At 44.7% G+C, this 26,712-nt stretch overlaps 1 protein-coding gene and 1 long non-coding RNA gene across 3 annotated transcripts in view; one reads left to right on the top strand and one right to left on the bottom strand.

Annotated features, from left to right (window-relative positions):
• LOC105839826 (nephrin) overlaps nt 1-26,712 on the top strand; it is a 352,537-nt gene that overhangs the window by 246,975 nt on the left and 78,850 nt on the right. For both annotated transcript variants that reach the window (XM_036295449.1, XM_036295450.1), the window contains exon 3: nt 17,029-17,240. In XM_036295449.1, the coding sequence (XP_036151342.1) occupies nt 17,029-17,240 (212 nt within the window). The remainder of the gene's footprint in view (nt 1-17,028; nt 17,241-26,712) is intronic.
• Nucleotides 9,569-17,021, bottom strand: LOC105829580. The gene is made up of 2 exons (XR_004965492.1): nt 11,252-17,021; nt 9,569-10,189 (listed from the first exon to the last, which is right to left on the bottom strand). It is a non-coding gene; the product is annotated as an uncharacterized LOC105829580 (long non-coding RNA).

Raw genomic sequence — 26,712 nt, 5'->3', positions numbered from 1 at the left:
CTATTATTTCTCGTTAAATCTCAACGTATTATGAAAATCACGCGAATACGTAAGTGATTCGTGTCACGAAATTACTTTTAAAATCCTGGACATAACTTTTTCATTCGCGACACTCGGGCGAACGATACCGATAAGGTTCATTCATTCATTCAGGCTCACGTACGTATTCCGGAGAAATCTGTGAAAATTTACAAAGACTTTAACCCAAGTGCACATCTATGAATTAAAGATCGAGGGAAGAATCTTGCCGGTATCATTTTACGCTTTGAATGTGTGTACGCAAGCATGCTGTATTCGAAGGATGTACTTGTTTATTTAGAGAGAGAGAGAGAGAGAGAGAGAGAAATAAATTGCAAGAAATATTATACTTGAGTTGCGAGTTAGGCGAGTATTTATGGAGGGTGAGAAAAAAACGCGCAGGTCCTCCTAGCCTTAGAAATTGCCCCCTTAATGTAAAAAGGCAGGTATTACGCTCGTTAACGTTTTCACGGGGGTTTGTAATATTCACGGAGACGTTTTAAACGTCTCGGTATTTCCTGAACGCCGCGAATGGATTATTACGGAGTCAATGAACGCGCTCGGTGCTTTTAATTAAAGAGCGTTTTAGAGAGGACGACGACGACGACGACGACGACGACGACGACGACGACGACGACGACGACGACGACGACGACGGCGACGACGACGACGACGACGGCGACGATGACAACGACGATGCGGCGACGGCGACGTTGGTGACGATGCCGTCGTCTGGCGGATTGCGTGGCCGGGATAATTACCGGTGTTTTATCAGCCGACGAGTAATTTGTTTGCTCCGCAGCAGGTATCATTGAAAATGCCCATCCGGATAATCGGAGAATCTGCTGGAGGAGAGTATTTTGAGGGTTGCGCGGTGACGTGACAGCCTACAATTGCTTTACATATTCATGATGTAGCTCCACGGACGTGCGCTGCGAAATCACAGAATTCAGCAGCCTCATCGACCATTCAGAATTATTCCAGAGTCGCTGCCGGTTGATTCGTGTCATCTAGTTTTTTTAATCGTTTCAGGAGGATTCGCCGGAATCGTGAATTGCATTCCGTTGGCGTAAACAATTAAAAGAGAAAGAGCAGAGCGGCGGAGGGGGGGGGCAGAAAGAGGAGGGCGCGGAAATATGCAAAATGTCGCGTTTAAATTGATGATAGGATTGGCTGACGCAGATAGACAGAAACGTTAAATTTTCGTGCTACGTTCGTATCTCGTTCGACAGCAATTCGCGTAATGTCGCGTTGACTTTTGGGCGTGCGCTATTCGTCGGCGAGACGCACGCAAGATTAATGAGAGGAGTATCGAATGCAAGAGCGAGAGGCGCGGAATCCCCGTCCCGTTTTCACCCGAAACGATCGTTCGCTCCGTCTGGATCGGAGAGAGCGAACGGCGGAGGTATCGATCCCCCGTACTTAAAGCGGGCGCGGGACAGGTCGCTGACTTTCATCCTTTTCCATTCGGCGCACGGGAATTAGGGTCGACGAATCCTTTCCGAGCGGAGGAGGACCCGAGTAAGGCCTGAAAGCCAAGAGGACCCCAGGGGCTCTTTCTTACGATAAATTTCACTGAGTGCCGGGTCAATCTTTCTGTCGACCCCTCCGCCTGTATTTGCCTCCCACGGATCCGAGCGAGTGCGCTTTAGCGAAGCTGCGCTCAATTATTCCCGGCTAACGGGAATACTTGTTCTAATTACACGCGTTGTTTCTCTCTTTTGGAGGCGGAAAGAAACAAAAAAGAGAAAGGGCGCAGTTCCCATATTAGAATTTATAACGCTCTTTCATTCAAATGCGCATAATTTTATTACGAGTTTCGGATACGTGTTCAACGATCCCACGGCGTGTGGCGCGGTAAATATTTGTTCGCACAATGCTCACGGTATATCGAACTTGGAAATTCAATATCGCATAAAGAGTTGAGCCGCAGCACAGTGTACCCACGCAATTCGCCCTTTCGCCTTTCGTACTCTCAGCGGTATCTCGAGGGTGGGAGTATCGGTGTGCTTTACGTCACCTTTTGCTACCGCGGCTTACAATGGACTAAATAAGGGCGGAGTTCTAAGGAGCGACGCCGCGCGTCGATCGGCTAGGATCATTTTAAAGAAAGCTCGCGTTTCCCGCGAACAGGTGTAGGTGTTGTGTGTGGGGTAAGAATATCGCGAGTTGGGAAAGGTTGAGGTAGAAAGGACGAAGATAGATGGATAGGTTAAAGGGTTGCGCGGAAGAAGGATAGGAGGGGAGGATAGGGATAGGAAGCAACAAAAGAAAGCGCGCGGGCGGTGCAGCTCCCCTTTCAAAGTATTTCTATGACGTTGCCACGTTTCGTGGTTCATTAGCGAGAAAGGGTTCGCTCTTTGTTGACGCGGGGCGATACGGCGTGGCGAAATACGGGGTCACGATTCTGTATCGCCTCCGACCGACCGGCAACACGGGTTTCGTGGGCTATTAGCTCACGGTTATTCGAAAGCCGCCGCCACCGCCGCCGCCACCTCGTCAGACAGATTCGGGCGATCCGCCGATGATAACATCGCCGCGATAACTTGCATTCAGCCGGGAGCGACGCGACCGGAAGTCCGCGGGGGCGAACACCCGACGAGGGTAATTAATCTTATCGAGACTGCTATTCTTGCGCCAGGGCGTAAGCTCCGGATTAACGTGCCGCGGCGTAATAATTACCGCGGACGTGACGGAATGAGTGCATCCGCGGGAGAAATATTACGCCTCCCGAACTTCGGCGCGTCTCCTCTTTCTCCCGCGGCTAAAGGATTAAAGTTATACCCTCTAGTTTCATACGTTTACGAAACTTATAATTACTTTCTCATTATATATTCGCCGAACGCCGCGGCCTCGCGGTCGCCGCCGCGCCAGTCGATTTTTGCGCGGGGTTTGCGCGGAATTCGGCCGCGCGGAAAGCGAGAGAGAATCCAGAACGAGGCCGAGGGAGTATCGAGGCCGCGCGTCGGATTTTTTGCAATTAGCAAAGTGCCCGGGCCAATGGCAGAACGGGCTGAATGTGACGCCTCCTCCTCGCTCGCTATTGTACCGGCGCGGCGCGGTATTCCACCGCGCGCGCGGTGTATTCTACGTCTATGCTCGCGATCAATTCTAGGTACTGTATCGCGCGGCGTGTATCGCGCGGGGGCCCTCTTTTCTATTCTACGCGATGCCAGGAGAACGACTCACCGATATCGAAGCGACACGACGAAAGATAGCCGAAACTGCCGGCATTGACAACGTTCCGAGCGGGCGCTTTCGCGAGAGAGCATGAAAGCGCGACAATGCGAGATTGGAAAAGTCAGTGGAAGAAAGGACTCGAGAAGGAGCGGAGGGAACCCGAGAATAGGAACGTACTCGCGGCGGAACATCATCATCTGTGATGTGAAAGCGAAAAGAAGTACGAGACTTACGCGCGAGTACGAGAGGTACATTCGTCCGAAGGAAAATCTGATGTCGTTCTGGAAAGCTCTTTCACATTAATACGAGAGAAGGTAGAGGAAGGTAGGGAGGAGGAGAAAGGGGGAGAGAGAGAGAGAGAGAGAGAAAGGGATTTTTCCAAGTATGACGGTTGATTAACGAGGGATTTTCGAGGCGAGTGTCGATCAGGCAAACCGCGCGCGCGTAAAAAGGCCGTGGATTCTTTCTGGCCCCGTCGCTCTTCGGCATCTATCCAATCCATTTACGGGCATTTCGGTAGCGCTCGGGGCAACAATGGACGCCACTTTCGAGTCGTTTCGGGCCGAAGTTAATCGGAACTCCGTAAATCGACCGGAGAATTACGAGAATCCATTTGTCGATGCCGGCTGAGATTAGAGCCGGCGCTGTGTAAACAGGGGCAAAACGGTGTAAACGATGCCGGGACGTCTGCGTAACGTCGCGCGACGCCCCGCCATTTATTCCACGTCGGCGTGAGCCGCCGTCCATTAATCTACTTATGAAATATCGCGGCGCCGATGAGCGGTATTAATTAAATTATTATAAACGACGGATAGGTATGTCCGTCACCCCACGTTATTCTTATTAAGGATAACGAGTGCCTGTCAACCAGACGCTGATATCCACTTCGGAACAAGTTAGTCAAACTATTACATTATTTTCTCTTGAGCGAATATAGTTTCTATTATCTTGATTATTGAAAAATCTGACAACTGATGAAAATTTAATTACCGGAAGTGTTGAAGCGGGATTTGTTCCAAATATCGCGATAAATTATGAAATTTAATTGATTTCACTTTAGCAAACAGAAATACTACATGACGTCTAATCGCTTTAGAACATAACTCTATTTGAAGTTATCGATCCAATCTCTGCAAGAGATTTGATTTTCTCCCCATTTATAGAGATCCTTTTCACACACAACGAGCGTTTTGGACAAACTTTACGAATGATGCCTTTCGCTATAAATAAGCTATCATATAATTGTGAATAATGTAATTCGGCAATTCAATTTGAATGGACGTTGACGATTATTAGATAAACTTCGTTATTGTTTTAACTTTGCAAAACTTAAAATACTGCATATAACGACGTTATGATATAACTGACTAGCTAATTATAACTTATTCAAGTGGACGGTGAATGACCGGTGGCATGACGTGAATGTATAGCACACTTAAAAATGCATTATATCGAGCTGTATGTTATGAGTAACGATGTAACACAAGATCCCTACACTTCGATAATTCGCGACAAATGTTCCATTGCGCATTTAATGTAACCGATAAAACCACGGATATTTCTGGATATTAGAGATGCACACATGCAATTTTCACGCGTTCCAAACTCCGAACGGGCGAATCGACGATTTGTATTAGCGGTTTACACCACCTGTCGCTACGCTTTCCGATTCTCGCAAATTTCCGGAAGCACTTTTCTCGAGAGCACGAGTTCGTACGTACGGGTCAACGGGTAAGTCAGCCAGAAGAGGAGTATTTAACTACGCGCGTCCGGAAGAGGAATAACCCCATGAATATCCATGAAAGTGATCTTCTCGATCGGATATTGCGCGGATAGTTTGCCATCGTATTAGAACGCATTTTGCTAAACTATCGATCGATCGAGGCTGCCCCCCCCCCCTCTCTCTCTCTCTCTCTCCCTCTCTCTGTCTTCACTTGAGCTTCACGCGAACTTATTACTCCAACAGTTTGATGGGGCTTGTTAATTGCATACTCCAAAAGTCAAATAACTCATGAATATCCATGAAAGATATTGGCCGAGGCTAGAACTTAAAGTTTTTTCAATCTCTTTTCTTTACCGTCTATTATCGTTAGTTACATATATGTACATACTTGAAAAAAAGTGCTATGGTGTTTACTCTACCGCTTACGTTATTAAAATATCTTCTTATAATAGCAGTAGAAAGAGAGACTTTTTTATTTTTATAAAGAATTAATACAAATTAAAATAACACTCGCATCTCTCTCTCTCGGACAAAAGGTAATCTCGTAGAGATTAATATTGAATCGATTCCGAGAAACTCGGTGGATGGGTACACAGAATAGCGTGTATAACTAGATTGGCGAGTGGTATTTTAGGGAACTCGCGATGCCCAAATGACGTCTAATCGATAATATCGTCTGGAACGAAGTCGGCTCTTTTGACACGAGAACGACGATTCATAAATATGCATCGCCTGTGCAAGAGCCAATCTCGAAGTAAGCCGGCTTTAACGCAGAGCCAGCTGAGTTTTGACGTGGGTGACCTCCTCCTCGTGTTCTTCGCTCTCCCTCCCCTCCCTTCCCCTTTTCCGTCCATCGATGCCTGGGCAAGATTGCAGTCGTTGCTCTTCCGGTCCTCATGGACACTCAATATACGTGCTCACCGCCTGACATTATCAATGGTGTTAATAATGTCAGCCTCTCTCTACATTCGTTTCGAGTATTTTTAATTGATATCCCGTTTCAATCTTTCATCCTCCCTCGTCTCATTGTGACTCATTCAGAAATAGACAACATCGTAAATGAATATACAAAACTGAAACCGAAGGAATTCGGTTTTCTCCTAAATTTAGATATGATTTAAATTTTAAACTTGCCTAAAAGAATACTGCAAACGAAATTTAAATCTAGAACGATAGTTTTTATAAGAAAATAAATAGACTACATTTGTCTTTAATTTTGTCGTATGTACCTCGACATTAAAGATGTCATTGACGTGTGATAATATAGAGAAATTCGATCATTACGGCGCAAATCGATTACTGAATTAATCACAGGTGCATGAATGCGCGATAAACCATCCATGTAATGACCTCATGACCCTGATTTATGTACGTGCAGATATTTCTTATTAATATCGTTATATCGTTACAACGTATCGCGCTAATTATCCGATTAACGCCATTTTGCTTCTGCGGTTTCGTGGGGCACGTCTGCCGTCTGCTTCCCGCGAGCTTTTCAGTCCCGGGAACAGATTAGCTTCGCGATATCCGGTCCGCGTGCTTGTTAAATTAACAACCACGACCACGGCAAAACCGTATGTCGCGTATCTCACGGGCGTCGTATTTTTCTAACGCACTCGTTCGCCCGACACGGTAACGATCGCATAAAATTGTCTCCCTTCCTCTCTCTCTCTCTCCCTTTCCATCTTTCTCACTTTTTGCGCGAAAGTCGTCATCGCGACGCGGCGTGTACCAGGAAGCGCGACGAATATAAAAATATAAGGACGTCGTGGGAATAAAGGGATGAAGAAATCGTAGCGCACCGCGCCGCGGGAAAACGCGCGAATACCATCGTCCTCCTCTCCAACCCGGAGCAGCTCCGCGCGCTACGTCCCGGGGCTTACATGCGCATTCGGTCTCGTAACTTATGCACATGTCGCGCTGGGATATGCATCCCGCGGCCGGGAGCCGCGTGTATATCGGAAGGTCCGGTGGCAAAGCGATAATGGCGCCGCGACCTACTTACTTTTCCCGGCGAAGAAGGCGGAATGATATATTTTCATCCGCCGCGGGGGCGGCGAAGGAGGAAGGGGGAGAGGAGCGGGACGACGGTCGCGAGGTGGCAACGGAGCGGAAAACGGCGTATAGGAAGCTACCGTCGAAGACGATAGAACGCTTGCTCGGCTCGTACCGATAAAAAGAAGGACGGGCGGGCGGCGAGCCGAATCTTTGAGCGTCGTCGGCTCGAAGAGCACGTAACACGGGAGACAATTTTCCCGACGAGATTTTCCGACCGCGGAACAATCGCGCGTTTTTATCGACGACGCGGCGGTGTCAAAGGAAAATGGCGTGTATTATCATCCCGAGTATCATCCTTCCAGGACCGCATCTTCTTTGATTCACCAAGGAGTGAAAAAAACGCGCGCGAGTTTACGAACTTTTCCTCCCGGGTTCGCTCCGAGATGGGACGATTTTTCAGCCCGCGAGGACAGAGGCGACGACGTGGAAACGTTGGGCTATGTCGATAATAGCGCTATATTCGATTTCAAGCTCCGCTAAGCCCCCGAAGAAAATCAAGCGACTAATTGTATGGAATGGAATTTCGCGCGCTGAAAATAACGCGTTCCGCGCGTTATCGTTCGCCGCGAATAACACGTTATTACCGGGAATGAATTGCGGAAACAATTCGCACGTCGGGACAGGCGGCGCGGCGCGAGCTGGCAAATCCTATTGCGAGTATTTATGGCGAAAGCCTCATGATTTCATCACGCGGTAATCGCACCGAAAAACGCGATAGCCAAACAAAGTACATTTTCCGCGTGTGTAATATTGTTTCTATCACTCAAATTCATCAAAAGTGGTTACAGTCGTTAACCTCTCGCCCGTACTGTCAGCGGGAAATAAATTCTATGATGAATTGACGCGTAGCAATTCCGCGGAAATTTCGCTCTCTCGTTGTCAAACTGTTGTCATCCAGATATTTCCAAATTGTCAATAATTTGTATCTTCTTCACTTTTCCATATTCCAAACATGTCCACCTTCGGATATCTGTTCATAATTCTTCTCTAAACAATTTGACAGATAACGAAGGCAAACGAAAGAGAGTAGCAAAAATAGAAATTTCCGCTTGTAAATTCAAAGTATTTCAATAGAAAATTTGTTTGTTAAAGTGCTTTCAATTACAGGAGGATGATTTAAATCTTTATTCGCATTTTATACGTAACATTTTGGAAATAAAAAAGTCTAGATATCCTTACTACATGGTTTCGTCTAAATATGAATTATTAAATTATAATGAAACCGATTAGCGCTCATTAACTAATAATCCAAATTAAATATTAATGTTATACACAGGAAAAAAGTAATATAGCCAATAACATATGTAATTGCGAGCTGCCAACTACATAAAATACTCGATACAAATAATATTTACTGTTAATGTTATGATACTGCAATAGCATATATTATTGAGTATATCTGTAGTTGGCAGCCCGCAATTACATATCTTATTGGATATATTACATTTTTTGTCAGTGTAATATATTATATCTTTTCTGAAGACTTGTATTCTTAAGAAAAAAATATTGGGTATTTCTGAATCACTTGTTGAAGTGAATGCTATTAATTTTATAATAGCAAATATTATATTAAAAATTACATAATTACAAAAAAATGTATTTTGTTATCTTCTAGTATTATAGAGATCTATAAGCCTTTTTAATAATAAAATAATTTTTTTACGTAAGTAATACTTTACGTATACGAAATATAAATGCTATTCGACTTGCGATGCAAAGTTTGAAAACGTGATCCCATCGCAAGTAGACAAAAATATATGTGCCTTTATTTCCCCTTCTTCATTGATCCACTTTATTCATGTAATATGCTATAAGTCCGTATTCAGAACGCCGTTCTAAAGATATGGGCGCGGAGTTTGATTTCCATCTGTCGTGAGATAATCGAAATTGCACGCAACAATAACGAAATCGATTCATGGACGGGATGTTAATGTTCTATTTCCATTAATGATTTATCGCGCGCGAGGAGGGGAGCTGCAGCGAAAGAGGAGGGACGGAAATGCGAAACGAAGTGACACGGGTCAGCGTATACGGCGGCCGTACCGTACTACTACCGCGGCGGCAGTAGTAGTACGTCACGATAGCGTCAGCCGCAACTACCCCGATATGTCTGACTGCGTGTCGTTATTTCTACTAAAATCCAACCGGGCGTACGAGGATCGCGCGATACCGAAATGCGTGAGCGCTTACACGCTTACATTGTGTGCACGACGAAACCGGAAATACTCGGGGAAACCGTGGCCCGACCCCAGCGACGACGAGGGGCATTTACCGACGACAGCCGGTGCGGACAAGGGAACAGAGCGCGATTGTTGAGGCGCGCCTGAGTTTAGCGCACGCCAACGGGGTTTCTACCCCGTTCGTTTCCGGCCATCGCCCGAGAGAGAAACGCGCCTCGTGCCTTTCGACGAACACGGTTATCGCCGTACGAGAACAATCCGCGGTAACTTCAACTGGCGGAGATGACGACGCGCCTCTGAATTTTTTAATGTAACTTTCCCCTCTTTCTTTGCCTCCTTCCCCGCGAAAATTGCGTTCGCGTCTCGCGTAATCTCGTTTGCGTTTTGCTTTTTTATTTTTATTTTTCCGTTTTTCGGTACCGGCCGAATAAAGCCAAAAGTTTATTGCTCTACATTGTAAATATTACTTTTTGCGGGCCGAGCACTCTCTCCGCCTCTCTGCCAAAGCGGCAGGCGAAAACGCGGCGCCTCTTTGACTTGAAATTGGTATAAATATACACCCACATGCATAGGGAAATATGCGTATGCGTCGGCACTGCAAATATTGTTGTGTTGAGAAATGAATGCGCCTAATATTGTTAATAGCCAACACGTCGATGAAATATAATACTTATAACAATTGTTTGCTTTTAATAACGCGTGGAAAGATTAAAGATAATTTGTCAAAGAGAATTACAAGCGTGATTCAAGCACGCAATAAAATCTCTCCGGGGAGTCCAACAGTGTCTCAGAAATTTTTATAATTCTCCGTTAAACCGTGTCATGACTCTTTCGACTGGCTGAGAGTTGCTGAAAGAAGGCGAAGAAAGTGCAGCGCACATGGCCGTGTTTATTAAAAGTATTACAGAATTCCCAGAGTTTTCGCATTTACTTGTAATCTCCTGGGTGTCTTGCGTCGTGCGGGATATAAGGCGAAGAATTCCTTGTCCTCTCGTTGTTCGAAGTTACAACGTTGCTCTGCGAGCCTCACCTAAAGCAACAATTAATTGACGTTAATGCATGATTTGTGAAAAAAAAAGAATGGTGGGAGAGACGTGTGAATTTATCAAAAATTGAAAGTTTTTTTACAAAAATTAAACAAATTCTTTATTTCTAAAATTATTTATACAATTCATTATTTGCGAGAAAAATTAATTATACAATGAGCGACTTGGAAATAAAAAAAATTTCGAGAAAGTTTAACTTTTTGGATTTGTTTAGTTCCAACATTATTTATACATTTCATTATTGTAAGAGAAAAATTAATTATACAATGACCGTCTTAAAAATAAAATAAAATTTTGTTTCGAGAAAATTCAACTTTTTGGATATGTTTAGTTTTTATAAAAATCTTTTCAATTATATATGGTTTTATCTGTGTAACTTTAAAATAATATTGCGTTGAGCAAAACAATTTAGGATATAAAAACAATTATATTCATATTTTTATTTATACATTTTTTTCCTGAAAACAAAAGTTCTTCAAATAATAATTTGATGAAAAAGTGTCTCTCTTTATATCAATACGCAAATAAAAATCAAGGTTGAAAAATATGAGGAAATAAATAATATTATAGTATAATAACTAATAAAGTTTTTTATGTTCGAAAAAGTCGAATTATTTATAACTTTGGGGACAATTTTCACATTACGTTATTTATAATGAATATTCATAAATATTTGTTATAATAAATTTTTCAATATTACATACTTTATACAGTTTATGTAAAAAAAAAAACAAAATCATTATTCAATATGTTATTAAAATATAACTCAAATATTTTGTACGATATTTATAAAAAAATAAATACCTATAATAATATTTTATATAATATAGATATTTTCATGACATCATTTATGATTTTTTCTGCTCTCTTCACTCTGAGATCAAAAGTGTGAAATATTTTCGGACAAATATCATATAAAAACATCATACATATTTTGCAAGTTTTTCATAAATATTATAACCATGCTATCTGGAAGAGCCGTGTTTCCTCGTTTGGATAATTATCCGAATAATTTTGTATAACGGCAAGCACCGAGAGTGTCTTACCTTGCACGGAGGTAAAACGACTCTTCGCTCCGCTTCCCCCGCTGCAACCAACCGACTCGCGAACGACATCGTTCCCGCCGCCGTTAACGCTCCCAGAATGCGCGAGCGTTGAACCCCGCTCGCGTTATCGCGACGTCTAAATCGTCGCTGAGCCGCGCCGGAGCGAGTCGGGACGACGACCGGCCTCGACACTCTCGATTACAACGATTCTCGACGACTACTCTTACCCCGCTTCTTACACGACGTGCGCTACTTACGACGGTAACGTGCAACGACGATCAGCGCACGCACGCACGCACGCACACGCACGAGTGCGTAGCAGTCCGGTGATCTCCGATACAACGTACACTCGCGCACCGCCATTATGGACACCTTCGCGCCTCCGCGCAGCGTCACGTGACGCGCGAGCGAGCCGAGTCGCTGGGTGCGAGGCGCGGAGGGCGCCGCGCGTTAAGGTGTGGGAGACCCGACGCAACGTCGCGTTCGGCCGGGCCGGTGTGTGTTTTGCGCGGTTTCGCCTTGCGGTTTGCTCGCGGTCGCGGATCCCCGGCTGATGCTGCAGCGACGGCGGCGACGACGCGGCGGCGGCGGCGACGGCGGTGACGGCGGTGACGGTGGTATGTATACATTTCATTCGGTTGTTATTTACCTTTCCGCGCGGAAACGACCGTGACGCGCGACGCGAGAAACGCGAACGGCGCGATATGACGGCGATTCCTTGTCCAACTGCCAAGTGGTATCTTGCATTTATGACGTTCGAAATTGGCACGAGGACAGAGAATTAGATCGATGACGTTGATTAGTTGCCCGAGTTGTTTAGCCTGATCGATCTCCCCCCCCCCCTCTCTCTCTCTCTCTCTCTCTCTCTCTCCCTACTCGAAATCTCGGATCTTCAGGTGATCGAAAAAAGACGAGCTTTTCGATTCGTCGGCGGGCAGTCGCATTTATTACGCATAAATGCAGTAATGCATTGATTGATTAAGCGACGAATTGAATACCTCGCCTGTAGACGAGTAAATCTCACCCGCGACGAAATGCTCTCTTCCTCCCCCCCCCCTTCCCTCCCCGCCTCGGCTCGTCTCGTCTCGTCGTTCGACTCGCGCGCTGCCGCGGTCAATTAACCTAACCGTTGTCTTTAAACTCGATACTATCGATATATTACTGCGCGATTGATGGCTCGACGACCATATGTCGAAGATTGCGCCGGTATATCGAAGAAATAAAATCGAGATTGTTTTTGAGGTTTACGGCTCGATATACAGTGTCGTTAGGACGCGGGATTGTGCAATATTAATTTAATTTGGCTCTTACCGCCGAAAGATCGTCTCCCGACGATTTCTGTTGCATTATATTACTATATTAGCAATGAAAGATGTTTCGTTGCATTTCTTACAATAACTTTATGTGCACTTTATAATTTAATAAGTATATTCTTTACTATATCACCGATAAATCGCGATTAATAAACGTTTTATTTAATATTTTCGAGATTTTCTGAAATCCACGAATCGAATTAAAGCTGGAAAAGAATAAATATTTTATTTTAGTGTATTATATATTGAATTATGTTGACTTTTTGTAGTATTTTTTAATAAAATTCTGCTAATTACATCGTGAATTTATTTCTTAAAAATGAAATTGGTTATAACACAGTTATATGTACGCAGCTATATATTAGCATTTTTTCCCGAACGATATCGAATCCATTCTTAAAAGATTTCTGTGATCGTTTTGTTTGTTGAAATTTGTGTTTAAAGTAACTTCGGCCATCTCTACAATTTCCTTTTATTTTGAAAGAAAACGTATTTACACCAAAAGAACGGTTTTTACTAATAAAGTATTCAAAGGAAAATTACAGATATGAAAATATTTTAATTTTGTTGGATCATCAAAATAATTATGAGGGATTTTCCAGGATGATGGGCAATGTTGCAAAGTTTTGACATTCCACCAGCTTCATTACAGCGTGCTACATAATTATTTTCAGATTTATATCCCCGGCTATATAAACTTTTTGATATACTTCGGCAAAACCGTTCTTTTCAGCTACATGCAGCTTTATCTGTGCAAATGAATATCCGGGTAATATTAGACGGCGTGAGATAAAGAACCCCTTCGCTTAAATTTCGCGAAACTAAACATAAGCCTGCTTTATTAAAAACGGCAATATACATGCGTACGAATATATAAACAAGGCTCTCATGAATATTACAGGTGTTTATTACTATGTTAACATAACGACCTCATTGACTTGAAAAAGACGCGGATGTAAAAATCGCCGCGCGAATTTTTAGATAATCTCACCCGGTTGATCCGCGATACGCCGTGAATATCACCGGGAGAAGGGGGAGGGGAGGGGTTTCCGCAGAAACGCCGGGTATTAACATAGAACTATGTATGCGGGCGGGAGTTAAAGAAGAAAAAGAATTTTATTGCGCGTACCTGTGAAACGGGTGCCATGCATTTATTCTCTTGTTATTTACCCTTTGGCCCGAGGGTATGTGCGTGTTATTTTCGCTATAAAAGACCGCGACCGTGCGGGAAGACGGAGGGAGAGAGGGGAGGGATAAAGCGTGCAAAGGGGGAAGATGGGGTGAAGGGATATCGTGTCGTACACGCACACGGGGAGAGAGCGAGAGCGCGCCCAGATATAAAAGTGAAGCGAAATATTAAAAAGCACTCACAGCCGCTCTCGAAATTCATGTAATCTAGAAAACTGTAAAAGAGGGTCGTCCCGGCGACTTCAGCCCGCGGGCGCGCCACGGGATAAATAACGCGACGAGAATTATTATGCCGCTCCTACCCCTCTTGCTCTCTTCCTCTCTTCTCCCGTGTGTCACGGAATGGACACGTCCGGGTTGAAGACGCGTTGCCAAATTAATGCGCCAATAAATATTTCGAGACGTGTAATTTTCTTGTACCCTCTATGCAGAAACGGCGAACGCGTACGTTCATTTCGCCATCGTTATTTACCCTTTGCCCGCCGGACATTTATCATTTTTACGAGGACGTATCGTTGGCGCGAGGGGAAGGGTGAAGGAAGGAAGGTGGCGCACGAGACCGCGGATTAGGGGTGGAATATTGGAAATGAATTTGACTGCGCTCCGAAATTACTCGACCCAAATATGAAATAACCGCAGGTAGATTCCTTAAATACAAATGATTCCACGGTTTCTCTCTTTTCTCCCTCAATATCGCGCGTCGCGGATAAAATCTATTGGCGTTGGAGGGGGGAAAAAAAAATAAACGACCGTCGCTCACTCGCGAACTCCCGACAGTCTGTATTCATACCCGTTTATTTTTAAGGCAGCGCGGTCAAAAGCGCAGTCGCGCAGCTACGCGGAAAATATTTGTCCTTTTTTTTTTCGGCTTGATCGATCGAAGCATCAAAAATTATAGCGATACCGAGACGCGTCCGCGCTCTGAATTTTTAAAAAATCTATCTCAACAACCGGCGGCGCACACACCGGAGGGAACGTGCACCTCTGCTACCGGTACTGGCTTAAAAAAGTATGTATCATTCCCCGGGAAGATAATCGAAGCGGAACGCGGCCGGTACGGGAAGGAACGAGCCGACGTGATGAAGCGAGAGGGAATAACGGTGAGGATGGGGAACGATAGTTTCGAAGGGAAAGGTCGTGAACGAGGCAGGCGAGAGAGTCGAGCGAAATATTGGAAAGCTGGCTGCGCGGCAAGATAAAACGTTTCATAAAACAGACATCGATTCCGTATTACCCGGCGCCCAACGTCGACGTGAATCGAGAGTCTTCGTCGGATAGTGCCTCTCCGGCGAAGAAACGCCCGCCCGAAGGAGGATAAGGGAACGGTCCTGCCGGCGCATAAAGGGAAGACGAAGGATACGCATTTCCTTATTGCATCTCTCGGCCGCGTATCTCGTCCCGCCGCGTCCTCTTCCTCGTCGCGTCTTCTATTGCCGTCGCATCTCGCATCCCTCGTCCGCGAGAGAAATCCAGGAAAGAGGGACGAAGTTTCTCTTCTGTTGCGGGAACGAGTCGCGTAACGTGTGTCCGAAGCGAGGAGAAAATGCACGCAATGTTTTTTTTTTTTTTCTGAAGAAAAAACACGTACGTTTCAGTCTCACGTTAGAATTGCGCGAATTACTCTACGTCGTGAATATCAGGAGACGCGACGTGGTAATTAACGTTGCATTGTTTCGCGGTGCATAATTGTGGTACGTTAAATCTGATCTTGTCGAGGAAATGTCCTCTTATTATTAAATCGTAATTGCGACGTCACAATGTGTTTCGTTGTGACGAAACATCAGTCTGATGACATTATGGATAGTAGGACTCATCTGCTGAACCATATGTACGTGTATGTGAAATTAATAATAATAATAATAATAACTTTCCTTCCGCACTGGATCGCAAATTTCGTAACGTATATCGCCACTTTCGTTAATAAAATACGTAATTTCGCTGGCAGGGAAGCTTTTGACATTATATTTACGTCAAACGAGATTCGATATTGCGCCACCGGGAAATTTTACGTTCCCATTAATATATAGTTACTATATTACGCGTGCATATAATTGCAGTTAATGTCAAACGGGAATCGCTGAACGCGCACTAGTAAAATCTCATTTCAGAATTACTGCGAAACAGGGAATGGCAAAAATCAACTGCGAATATTTCTCTTTATTCCCCTTTGGTTTCATCTAATTTTCGCTTTCTTTGATTTCTATTATTTTGCAAATTTATTTCGCGCACGCTATATATTGCTCCACATCGTGCGCGATGTATCTTTTTATCGCGCGAGCGTCTATTTCGAATTTAAGAAGTTTGTGTGAGAGAAAGACTGCTGCATCTTAATTCAATCGCTCGTGTCTTATGAACGGTCTGTCAATTCGCGCAAAACGCCCGTGTATATTTTACACGATCGCGTTAAACCATAATATCACATAAATGCCGTAGATTATACCGAGCGGCGCGGTGTGATTATATTTTCCATTGTAATCAGCTGGTGCGGCTTCGATTCGATCCGAATCGATTTGATTCGATTCGATCGCGCGTATCGACCCTTTTTCTTTAGCTTGTTATCTAGCAGTATCTATCGCGATATCGATGAAATGAGCGGTGTCCGTTCAAAATATCGGATAACACGGCTGCGATTTAATTGCGTTATTGCCGGCTACCTGCACGTCTGTTCTCCGCGCTGCGCTCACGATAATTATTCCATCGATTTGAAATAATTATATTGGACGCGTAAGCGGGTAATACTGCGATATATGCTATCACGGTTCGTTGGGGCGGTCAATGAATCGCAGCGCAGATTTTTTTCCCTGCCTCAGCGTCCCTTCTGACCCCGCGCCGCTCAATTCCTATTGTCCGTCGTTGCTCGGCGGGATCTCCTTGCGTAAGGTTGGAATTTCATTGACCGGAAATTGTGCGAGCGTTTTCAATGTACATACATCGGAATACCGCCGATCGTGCCGTGAATTCTGGAAACTTCACGTAATTGTCTTACAATCGCGAAAGAAAAAGAAATCCGAGTATACAATGGCGCCCGTATTGGACGCGCAAAGAATAGAACGCAAACGAAGTGCAGAAAAATTAGATAGAGTTGATCTAGCAAAAGGAAGATAACACGTATTTAAGTTGGAAATTGAATAAATTAAATAAAAGTAATCCTAACGCAAACATTTGCTGAGATGCAACGTTTACATTTATATGTTTGATGTGTGTGTGTGTGTGTAACATTTTGCATTCTAGGATTAAGTTCAAAAGTTTCTAAAATAGATTTTTTTCTCGTTACAGAATCGACGCGCGAGAAAAGCCGGTAACAAAGGCGCACCACTCGTCAGACTCCGGCGTTTTTGGTCCGCGCGCCTTTTTCCGAACGTCCTTCCCGAGCCCGGCGGTTCTGGTGATCGACGATATAAAGCGGCATGACGCGGCGACGTACAGATGTAGGGTGGATTTTCGGAAGGGCCAGACGCGCAGCTTCCGATACAACTTGACCGTGATCGGTGAGTACCTGGTTTAGAAGAATTTAATCCGTCGTACACTCTGAATATAACAATCTACAGTTTCTTTTTATAAACTATTCCAAAGATATGAGTAAATGATGCGTTATTAAATTTGAAAAAATTCGAAAGGGAGTAAATCAGATTCGCAGTTATTTATAAGTTCCACTTTAATCAACCAGTTTATAAGTTACTGGTTTTCTCATTTTTATTTTTAAATCATAACCGTTATATATGGCTTCCAACGCTTGTAAATGCTGCGACCTTGTCGAACTTTCAATCTTAAATACACAATATGAAACTGTTGATATATTCTATTATAAGATTTTTGTTTAACACGTAAGTATATTTGTCTCAAACTTGAGACGCAAGATAATAGGGATAAATGCGAAACTCTTAATAATAAACTCTACTTTAAATATTATTTCTGGACAATTACGTCATCGTATCGATTATAATAAATAATACGGCGATATAGTAATAGCTACGCAACGACATTTATATACGAAGAGCCAGAATGTCGCTCTCTTTTTCCGTTCCAATCAAAGGAAGATTGTAGAGAACTAATTTACCGCGGCTTTAAAGAGAAGCCCTAAGGCGCATATTTCGCTCTCGCGGACGCTGGATGGGAAAGCGAGAACGAAACCGGGGAAAGGGAGAAATAGCAGTTACATTTCGCTCGGGAAATCGATCAAGCTCGGCACGCATGTCGCGTCACACGCCGTCGCGAAGAAAACGATTCGTGGCGATCAGATCGAACATGAGAGGTATAGGTGTGTACTATAAGGTCGCTATTTCGTGAGGGCACGGTTCCGATCGATCTCCCGCTTCAGTCGTCGTGAACTTGCGACCGTGGCGGGGTTCACGCGTTACTTTCTATTCCCGCCACTTCTCCGGGCGCACACTCGAAGCTCGCGTACGACCGCTTTATCACCTTTCGCCGAAGCCCGAGCGAAAGGTTCGCCCTCGACGTCGAAGGGACGTACGAACGTCCGATCACAAGTAAATACCGCGGCCGCTGAAAAATGCATGAGCCAATCGCGATCGCGCGATTTTCTCCCTGTGCAAGGTTTGTGGTTTTTCCACCACGTGAATTCGAACTTAGCCGATCCGCTTCCGTACGCATTGTTTTGCGGAAAAGCTCGCAGGTTCCCTCGACAAATTTCGCTTCTTACATAAGTACCACATTCCACGCGGTACTACTCCTCGTCGAGAACGGCGAGCTAACGATCCGTAGATCGCGTGGACAACATCCCCCGCGAGGAATTCCGAAAAGATCACCATTACGTACATTGCGGTGATTTTGCTTCCGCTCTTACTTCCCCTCGTGACCTGAGATAATATCCGGGTACCACGCTGCGCTTTCTTTACCCGGATGCACGCGGCGCGAGCACAACGTTGTACGGGTCGATCATAAAGTCCACATCGCGTACGCGCGAAGGTGTAACTTTCACGGAAGCTCTCCGCCCCCCTCCCCTCCAGTCAGAACAGAGTCGAGCTAGAGCGAAGTACGTTCAAATCTCGGGATATCCCCTATAGCTCGCGGCAGGAATATAACCTGGGAAATCCTACTCCCGATCCTTCCGATACCGGAATCCATCTTTGCCGTCTCTCTTCGCCGCTGCTATCGACTGAAGAGCGGAATAGGGCGAAAGGGCGAGAGGATGCGGCAAGAAGGAAAGAGGTAGAGAAAGAGAACGGCACGGGGGAGGGATAAGGACAGTGAAAATGTAAGTGTCGCAGTGCAGATTCCCAGAAGACTCGACGACCAGCATGGAATTCCACGGCTGATCCCTCAGGTGATCTAACCCTTTCTGGTAATAGCCGGGCGCGCGTAGTGTTTCTGAAATGTTCCTGGTACACTCTACTCCTCGCGTCGAATGTTCGCATAAGACTCCCAAATGCAGGTGTATCTATCTTTGGAGTAAACGGATGATGCCTTTTATTGACATATTCCTTCACGATGTTAGGCTCCATTTTTCCATTGCAAAGACATCGCGGCACCTCGAAATTCTATTGCGACTTTTACAATTTCAACTCCATGTGGACGTCATTTGTAACTGAGTCTTTTTTACATTAGAATTCTATATAAATCACATTGCAGCAATTAACAAGAACATAGAAGAGATCAATCTTTCCTTTTATACGCGTTACATCTATCTCGCGCGAAAAGTTCAACATCCCGAACGCTTTTCCTTTGTGCAATCGTGTTCGCACGTGGTTCTCAGCTCTAATTAAGCTGCGCCAATATTTTTCGTCGAACGAACTGATCGTGAAAGCGACAGGCGCTGAGGGGCAATGCATTTTCCGCCTCCTTACTCCCGCTTTGCCGACCACTTTCGCCCGCACGTACCCTCAAAATGTTCCCCTGGAATCTGCCTCGCAAGGACCCCCGTCCAATTCAAACGTACTCGCGGTATTCCAAAAAGTAACAAACGAAATTGGCCCCCGCGGGTGCGGTATCAAACCTCACAGAGGACAAGGTATTTTCATCAGAGAAGATTGGTTCCCGAGAGTTTCCAGATTGTATCTCTTTCTCTCTCTTTCCTCTTTGGCCTTCTCTCTCCGCTCCCCGTTTTCTCTCTTCCACTCTCTGTTCCTATATCTACCCTTCTCTGTCCGATTTTCCTGGGCTTTTCCACGATAACCGGCAACGTCCTACGCCAGCGATGCAATGTCCGAGCGCGTCTCTTTCGCTTTATCTCTTTCCTCTGCTCGCATATTGCGGCGCCGAGACGCCGGGAAGAATACGTATTTGAGCTCTTCGACGTTTAACTTTGCATGAATGCGGCTGCCGTCGAGCGAATCTCGACGTACCGTGTAACTTTTGTTATTTTCCATGGCACACTCCGTCTCTTTAAGCTTCTCATGAGAAGCACTTTGAGATTTTTATTGCGCTTTTTGATGTGCTCTCGGATACAAAATTTAACAGTTGTAACGTTTACCCAGCTGCTCTACTGGCAGTTTTGTATTCGAGCAGTTTCGTAATGTACTACAAATTGATTGAATTTGTGAAAGTCTGTGAATCATAATATTTAAACTGTCAGATTGTTTTCGTTATATCTCGTGTGTACGTTAGCATAAAATAAATACAAAATAATGTCGGTGATTTTACGTGCTAAAGAATGAGTAAAAAACAATTTTGAGATCAATTAATATTTTTTTAATGTTGTATAACATTTATTTGTATAAATACAATTATTTTATTTGTAGATACATTTTATTTGTATACAATTATAAACATAACTGTGTAAAACATTACGATTGAAGTATATCGTGGCTTGATACGTAATAATAAGTCGCAGTTTAAATTTTGAGAAATTAACAGAGAGACCGATCGATCGAATATACGCCACACGTGTCCTCCGATATTTGTACAACAGTCTTTATTTTCAACACGGAGAATTTTTAACGCACATAAGAGAAACAAATATCGTTTCTACGTGCGTTAAGAAAATATATATAGGGCTTTTCTTTATGCAAAGGATGTTGCAGATTACATACGTAAGGTACGTGTACACGTGATGGACTACCCGCGTACGTTCTTGCGGACACGACTGTGATACATTAACACGCACAGGCACACGGGACACCGCGCGTGTGGCGCACCGTCTTATAGATTAGGCTAATGCGTCAGTATTCGCGTGGTATTGTTACGCTATCGTGTTACAACGCGCGCTGTGTTGCAGCATACACGGGCGCAATATTATTATCCGCCGTAATCGTGTATAAATGTATTATGCGCCGGCGCGTGGCGCAATAGTTAGCGTTCGTTCTACTTACGTGAGTTTCTCTTATGAGCAGCTTCTCCTTCTCCCCTTTTCCTCTCTCTCTCTCTCTCTCTCTCTCTTCTCTTCCTTGCTCTGAAATGTGTGTGCGTTACTCCCGTCAGTTTCGTGAAACACAGAAACGTAGTTTTACCCTCTCGAAGAGAGCGCAAAACGCTTCTCGATACGAATTCTCGTAGGGAAGGAGGTCTCTCTCCCATCCCGTTTCTTTTCTCCCTTTCCTAATTATCGCCTCTTTGAATTGCCGATCTTATGTACGTAATTATCCGTCGCTCTCTTTCTCGCCTCTCTGCGAGAGGATAGAGACGAGCGAGCACTTGCCGAAGCTAGGCGTGCTTCGCAGCCGGGCGTCGTGTCGCTCGGTGAAAAGAAGGATAGCGCAGATTAGAGGGGCGAATTAGAATTTCAGAAATCCACGCGAACTTTCCGCGTTAACTCAAGCCAAACTCCCCCACGGCGAATAGGGTGCGAAAGGAGGAAGAACGCGAATGGACGTGGGTGGACAAACCCCGTCGTTAAGTCTTCCCTTAATTAACCTAACCTTTTCCCTCTCGTTCATCCCCCTTTCCTCCTACCTTCTCTCTCCGCCCCGGCACCTTCTCCTCGCTACCCCTCCCCCTCTTTCTCCTTCTCGTAACTCCGTTTCCTACCCGCCTCGTCTCGCCGCTTTAGCCTTCCCGTTGCATTAACGTCGGAGGAAAATCTTCGTCTACGTTTCCTCGCGCGAGGTAAAGGGGCGCGCCTCTAGATCGATGCTCTCGCTTCGCAGTTGAAATAATATCGGGAGATACTCGGAGAGCTTGGATAATGCAAGTCGAAATTAAGCTCGAAATAATATAAAGCGTCTTTGTCAAGCTGTCGGAGAGGGGGGGGGGGGCTACGCGACGCGTCTCCTCGGAATAATTCGAGTCGAGCGAAAGCGGATTATCGGGCGGAGTCGGTCGCGGAAGGAATTCGGATTTGTGTTTTTCCCCGAGAATTTAATCTCCCGGACTATATACACAAAATACCTCTCCTCTCCGCGTCGTTAATATACGGCTTTGATATAGCATTCTATCGACTGGTCGCATAGCGACATCGGTTTCGCTTATCCGGATAAATGCACGCGGTATAACTCGAATCTTCTCACGTTGCGTCCGATATCGTCTGCTAAATGAAAAATGTAAGAAATTAATGCGCGATGCAAAAAAAATTTTTATACGCGCGCGTCGTATGAAAAAAAAAAAACCCCGTCTACATCCGAAGTCGTATATCCTAAATTGCAAATTCATATCGGAAAAGAGTACAATGCTTGTGGAGAGTTGTTAGTGAAACCACTCAAAAGCTCGTGAAACTGTAATAAGCTGCCGCCCAAAAAAAAAAACGTTTCCCTGGACGTGGCGTACGCGTGGTGTCGCGCGGCTCTCCTGTCCGTGCGACAAAGAAAATCAAGAATTAAACGATCGCGCCGCGACATTTCGCATGCACGCGCGCAAAAGTGGGCAGGTTTGCGAAGTTGATAATCCGATTCGTGGGACAAACGCCTAGGCGGCATCCTCGAAGGTACAAATAACGCGAAATACTTTGACGCGCTCGTGACGCACGCATGTCGGCGAAAAATTCATCTTTGCCCCTTCAACCAAAGGGGCTGCCTTTGCAAAGCGCGGAGCAGAAATTTGTTCCACCCTTTTAAGCCAGCGTACATGGCTGCATGCGCTTGGCACGCACACGCACACGTATGTGTACGCCTACGTACACATGCACGAGGTGAACAATGAGGGAGTTTGTATCGAGGTCGGGAACCCTTTTTCCAACGGGCGCAGACTATACGGTTATATTCTGTGCGTCGACTAATGGGGTATAAGTGAGTCGCTGCGTGTGAGAGAGGTGCAAAGGTGGAGGGAAGAGCAGAAAAAAGTGGCCTGTGCTGTTCGCGGTCGTATAGCATCACATAATCGAGCTTCTTTGTGGCAGAGCTAATTAACCATCCTCTTCCTGCCAGTTTTGTTCCCGTACCTGCCGCGCAAATTAAATCGCAAGTCTACCGTTCTCGTCTCTCGATTCGATTTTTTTTCTTCTTCTAACGAGTTGATACACGCACGTTGAGACTGGTATTCCGTATTAATTGGACTTATTCTCTTTGATGAGTCAGCTTTTGCTTAATTCGAAAGCTTTTTAGTCCTGCTGACACTTTATGATACAAGCGAAATAAATTCGCAATGCGAATAAACCAAATAAACGGTTGTTCTATAGCCCGCTGAATATTTCGTGAAACTCATTTCCTTGCGACATATCTACGACGTGTAAATCTGAATAAACATTCGCGCAAGCGAGACTCGAAAGTTCCCGAAACATTCGTGAAGTATATCGTTACTTTTTTTTTTTTTACCTAATATTAAAACATGTAGGATTATCAATAAAAGATTTCCTGGCAATTAGAGATGGACAATCAGTGTGATACTGTTAATTTGTTAATATCCCTTCTTTGAGCTCCGACTGTTTTGCCGTTCTCGTTTCATCGTCTCATCGTTTCTTTAAATCCTAGCTATATCGGACCCATTGTTTTACAAAAATTTGCTTGTGACACGCGTGCACGCGAATGATGCATGGAGCACTCGAGAACATTAACCGACGTTTTATATTTACGAGAGCATAAAATACCACGTCGACAACATCGAGATTTCTGTTCTTGTCGCTGCAACAAGCGCATGAATCGTAAGCCTCGCTCCCGATCTCCCGCAAAGTACCACCCTCTGCGATAACAAATCGACCGCGATATTTCACTTGATAATAAGTAGCAAACTGACCGCAGCCAGGAGGGATTCATTCCTCCGGGAGGGTGGGGAAGAACCCGCGGAATGCCGGAATGCGCCGGCGAGGAAAGAGAGTGCCCGGGATCGTGGGATAAAAAGAGGGTAAAGGAGCGGTGGGAAGAGAAAGAGAAGGCGCGAGAAAGAGGGAGAAAGGGAGATCGGCAAACGGGATTCGAGATCGGAAAAACGGTCCGCGAAGTCGCATGAATTTATGGGAGACATAAATCCAAGTTGCCGGCTCGCGCGTACCACGATTTTCGGAAGCCTTTGCGGACGTCGGCCTCTCCGGGCAGTTCGCGCCGTCCAGCTCACCCCGATAGAATTGGAAAGGACGACTCCACGTCCTTCTCCTTCTTCTCTGTCTCCACACTCACGGCGAGATCGGCGAGATCGTCAGGCGTGAAATGTCGTGTATAACAATGTCGCGTATAAACAGCCGGCGTATAACAATTCGTAGTTCTCGAAGAGGCCGACGATGCGGATGTATCCGGGACACGGGAAAGCAATTCTGACTCGGGACGAGATGACACGAAGTTCCTAGGGATTTCAATCCGTCGCGAAGGAAATCGTTCCATTCGCGGAAGGATTATTTTTAACCGGACTTCCCGCTCAGTGCAGCGCGCACTGAGTACTATTTTTAATAAAATATTAATAGATAATATTAATATTAATAAATCTAGAGAAATAACGCGCGCGCATTTCTCCACGTCGCCATTTTGTCGACTGTACGTCGGGAATTTAATACGGGCAAAATGAACCGGGCGTCCAGAATGAAATCTAGAAGACCGACGATCTTTCATTAAAACGCGACTTTCGCGTGCTGCGACAAAACATCGCCCGCGTATACGCCAGCACGTAATGGAAAGTGATTGATGATCTTTTATTACAGCATCTTGTGGCCGTAACGTCCCGTGAAGAATTTTACCCGTGGTGAGAAGACACTGTTTCTTAAACATTCTTGAGGGGGAAAAAACACGGGCGGGAGAGATGAAACGATTTAAATATAGTAATCGAATTTATCTCGCAAACGACTTTTCTGTTACGAATGGTGCGATAAATTCTGTTAACCATAAAATTATTTGTTCAATGTAAATTAATTGGTAAATTAGTAGGTAATACCGCACGGATAAAATTACGAGAAAAAATAATCCGTCAAATAGACAGAGTGAAAAATATCAAGTGTAATATATCTCTGATATTTCTGCTAATAATCACTCGATATCAGATTCCTTTCATCGTAATTGTACGCGGAACGAGTGGCCTCATTATTTAATCTCATCGTGCATTTATTTGCTGTGTATATTTTATATTCAAACTCAATCGAGTCTTTTATATATTTTAATACATAAAGCAAGTCAATTTTTTTCCTTTTTTTTCAATTAACAATTTATTGGAAAAAATTTATTATAAAATCAACATATAATAAAATGTGTACAATTTGCGTGAATTATATTGTAGAAAAAAAAGAACGAAATCTACTTCTTTTTGAGACGCGTCTTCATCATGACGAAATATCTCGTGCCATTTGTTTGGGTGGTAGCCGCGTTTATTTTTCATATCATTATACATTCACCATTTTACTGGCGCTCTCCCAAAATTGAATAAATCAAGATTTGTGCCGGCACTCAAAGGGCGAAAACTATTGCAATCTTTGCACGACAGCGGCGGGATTAAAGTTGCGTTAATGTAGCAAGTAGCCGGCAGTAAAACCGACCCGTCGACTATTTTGGAGACGTCTCATCCGACACTTACTGAGCATCCTCCGCGGTCTTGGTTTCGGCTTACTGAACTATGTGTGTGTATAATGACAGCAACAGCCTCTCTCTCTCTCTTACACACACACGCACACACATGCATGCATACTATACACACACACACTCTCTTGTCGGCCTGAGACCCGTAAGTGCGAGCGTACCCATGTACGGACGAGCGAACGTTGTCACCCGCGGCGTGATAAACTGCCGCGCGCTAACTACGCGAATTATTCCAAGTAGATGCCGGTGCTATGCGCAGTACTTGCTGAAGAAGTTTCGCCCGCACATCTCTCCCGGGCTCTCTCGAGCCCTCGGCGTATAACGCGCGGCCGGAACAAACGGGGCGTGCGGACGTGCGGCTCTACAACGTACGGGGGAAAACTGGGAGGGTGATGGTGGTGTAGTACCTCGCATTCCTCGCACCCCCTCGCTACGGTGCTACGATCTCTCGCGCGCGGGTAACCAAAAACGGCTCGGTAATCGCGTTAGTTGCCGGAGGTATCCGAACACCTCGACTAATATCGCCGCCCGCTCGAATTACGTCATCGTTTGCGGCTGATTCGAACTATCGGGGTCACCCTCCTCCCCCGTCCCCCTCCCCTCTGAAGTGCCGGAGAAGCTGCGCGATCGCTCAAAGGGAATTTCTCGTTCTCGCTCGACCGATTGCTCGCTTTATAATCCACCACTCGTTCCGCACTCGTTGGCTTGATACGCGCGCGTGCTTTTGCGGAATTTATTAAATAAATAAAAGGGCAAGCCATTTAATCCGCTTAAATATTAAATAATGACAAATCGTATATGCGAGGTAGAGAAAGGGGGAGGGGAGTAAGAATCGCTTGAATTGAATACGCTTTATACATTTTGCTGGAAAATAAAGTGGTAATCGTTGAAACTATAAAATTGGAAATATTTAGTACGCATTGTACTTTTTACGTCCAATGTTGATTTTCTAATAAGATCTTTGATCAAAAAGTTCATTGTTGCGAATACGTGAAAAAGTTATAAAGGTATAAAACGAAATTATTTGCAGTTAATAGTAAAATAATAAAAAGTAATGTTTTTTTACGCGTGTAAGAAGATCAAAGTCACTCTTGCAGCTTTTAATGCAAAAGATTCCCCCCTTTTTAATTTTAATCGCATG

The sequence above is a fragment of the Monomorium pharaonis genome, chromosome 1 (assembly GCF_013373865.1).
Source record: "Monomorium pharaonis isolate MP-MQ-018 chromosome 1, ASM1337386v2, whole genome shotgun sequence".
NCBI classification, from domain to species: Eukaryota; Metazoa; Arthropoda; class Insecta; order Hymenoptera; family Formicidae; genus Monomorium; species Monomorium pharaonis.
The sequence above is the reverse complement of the archived record's forward strand: the minus strand, read 5'-3'. Positions and strand labels throughout refer to the sequence as shown.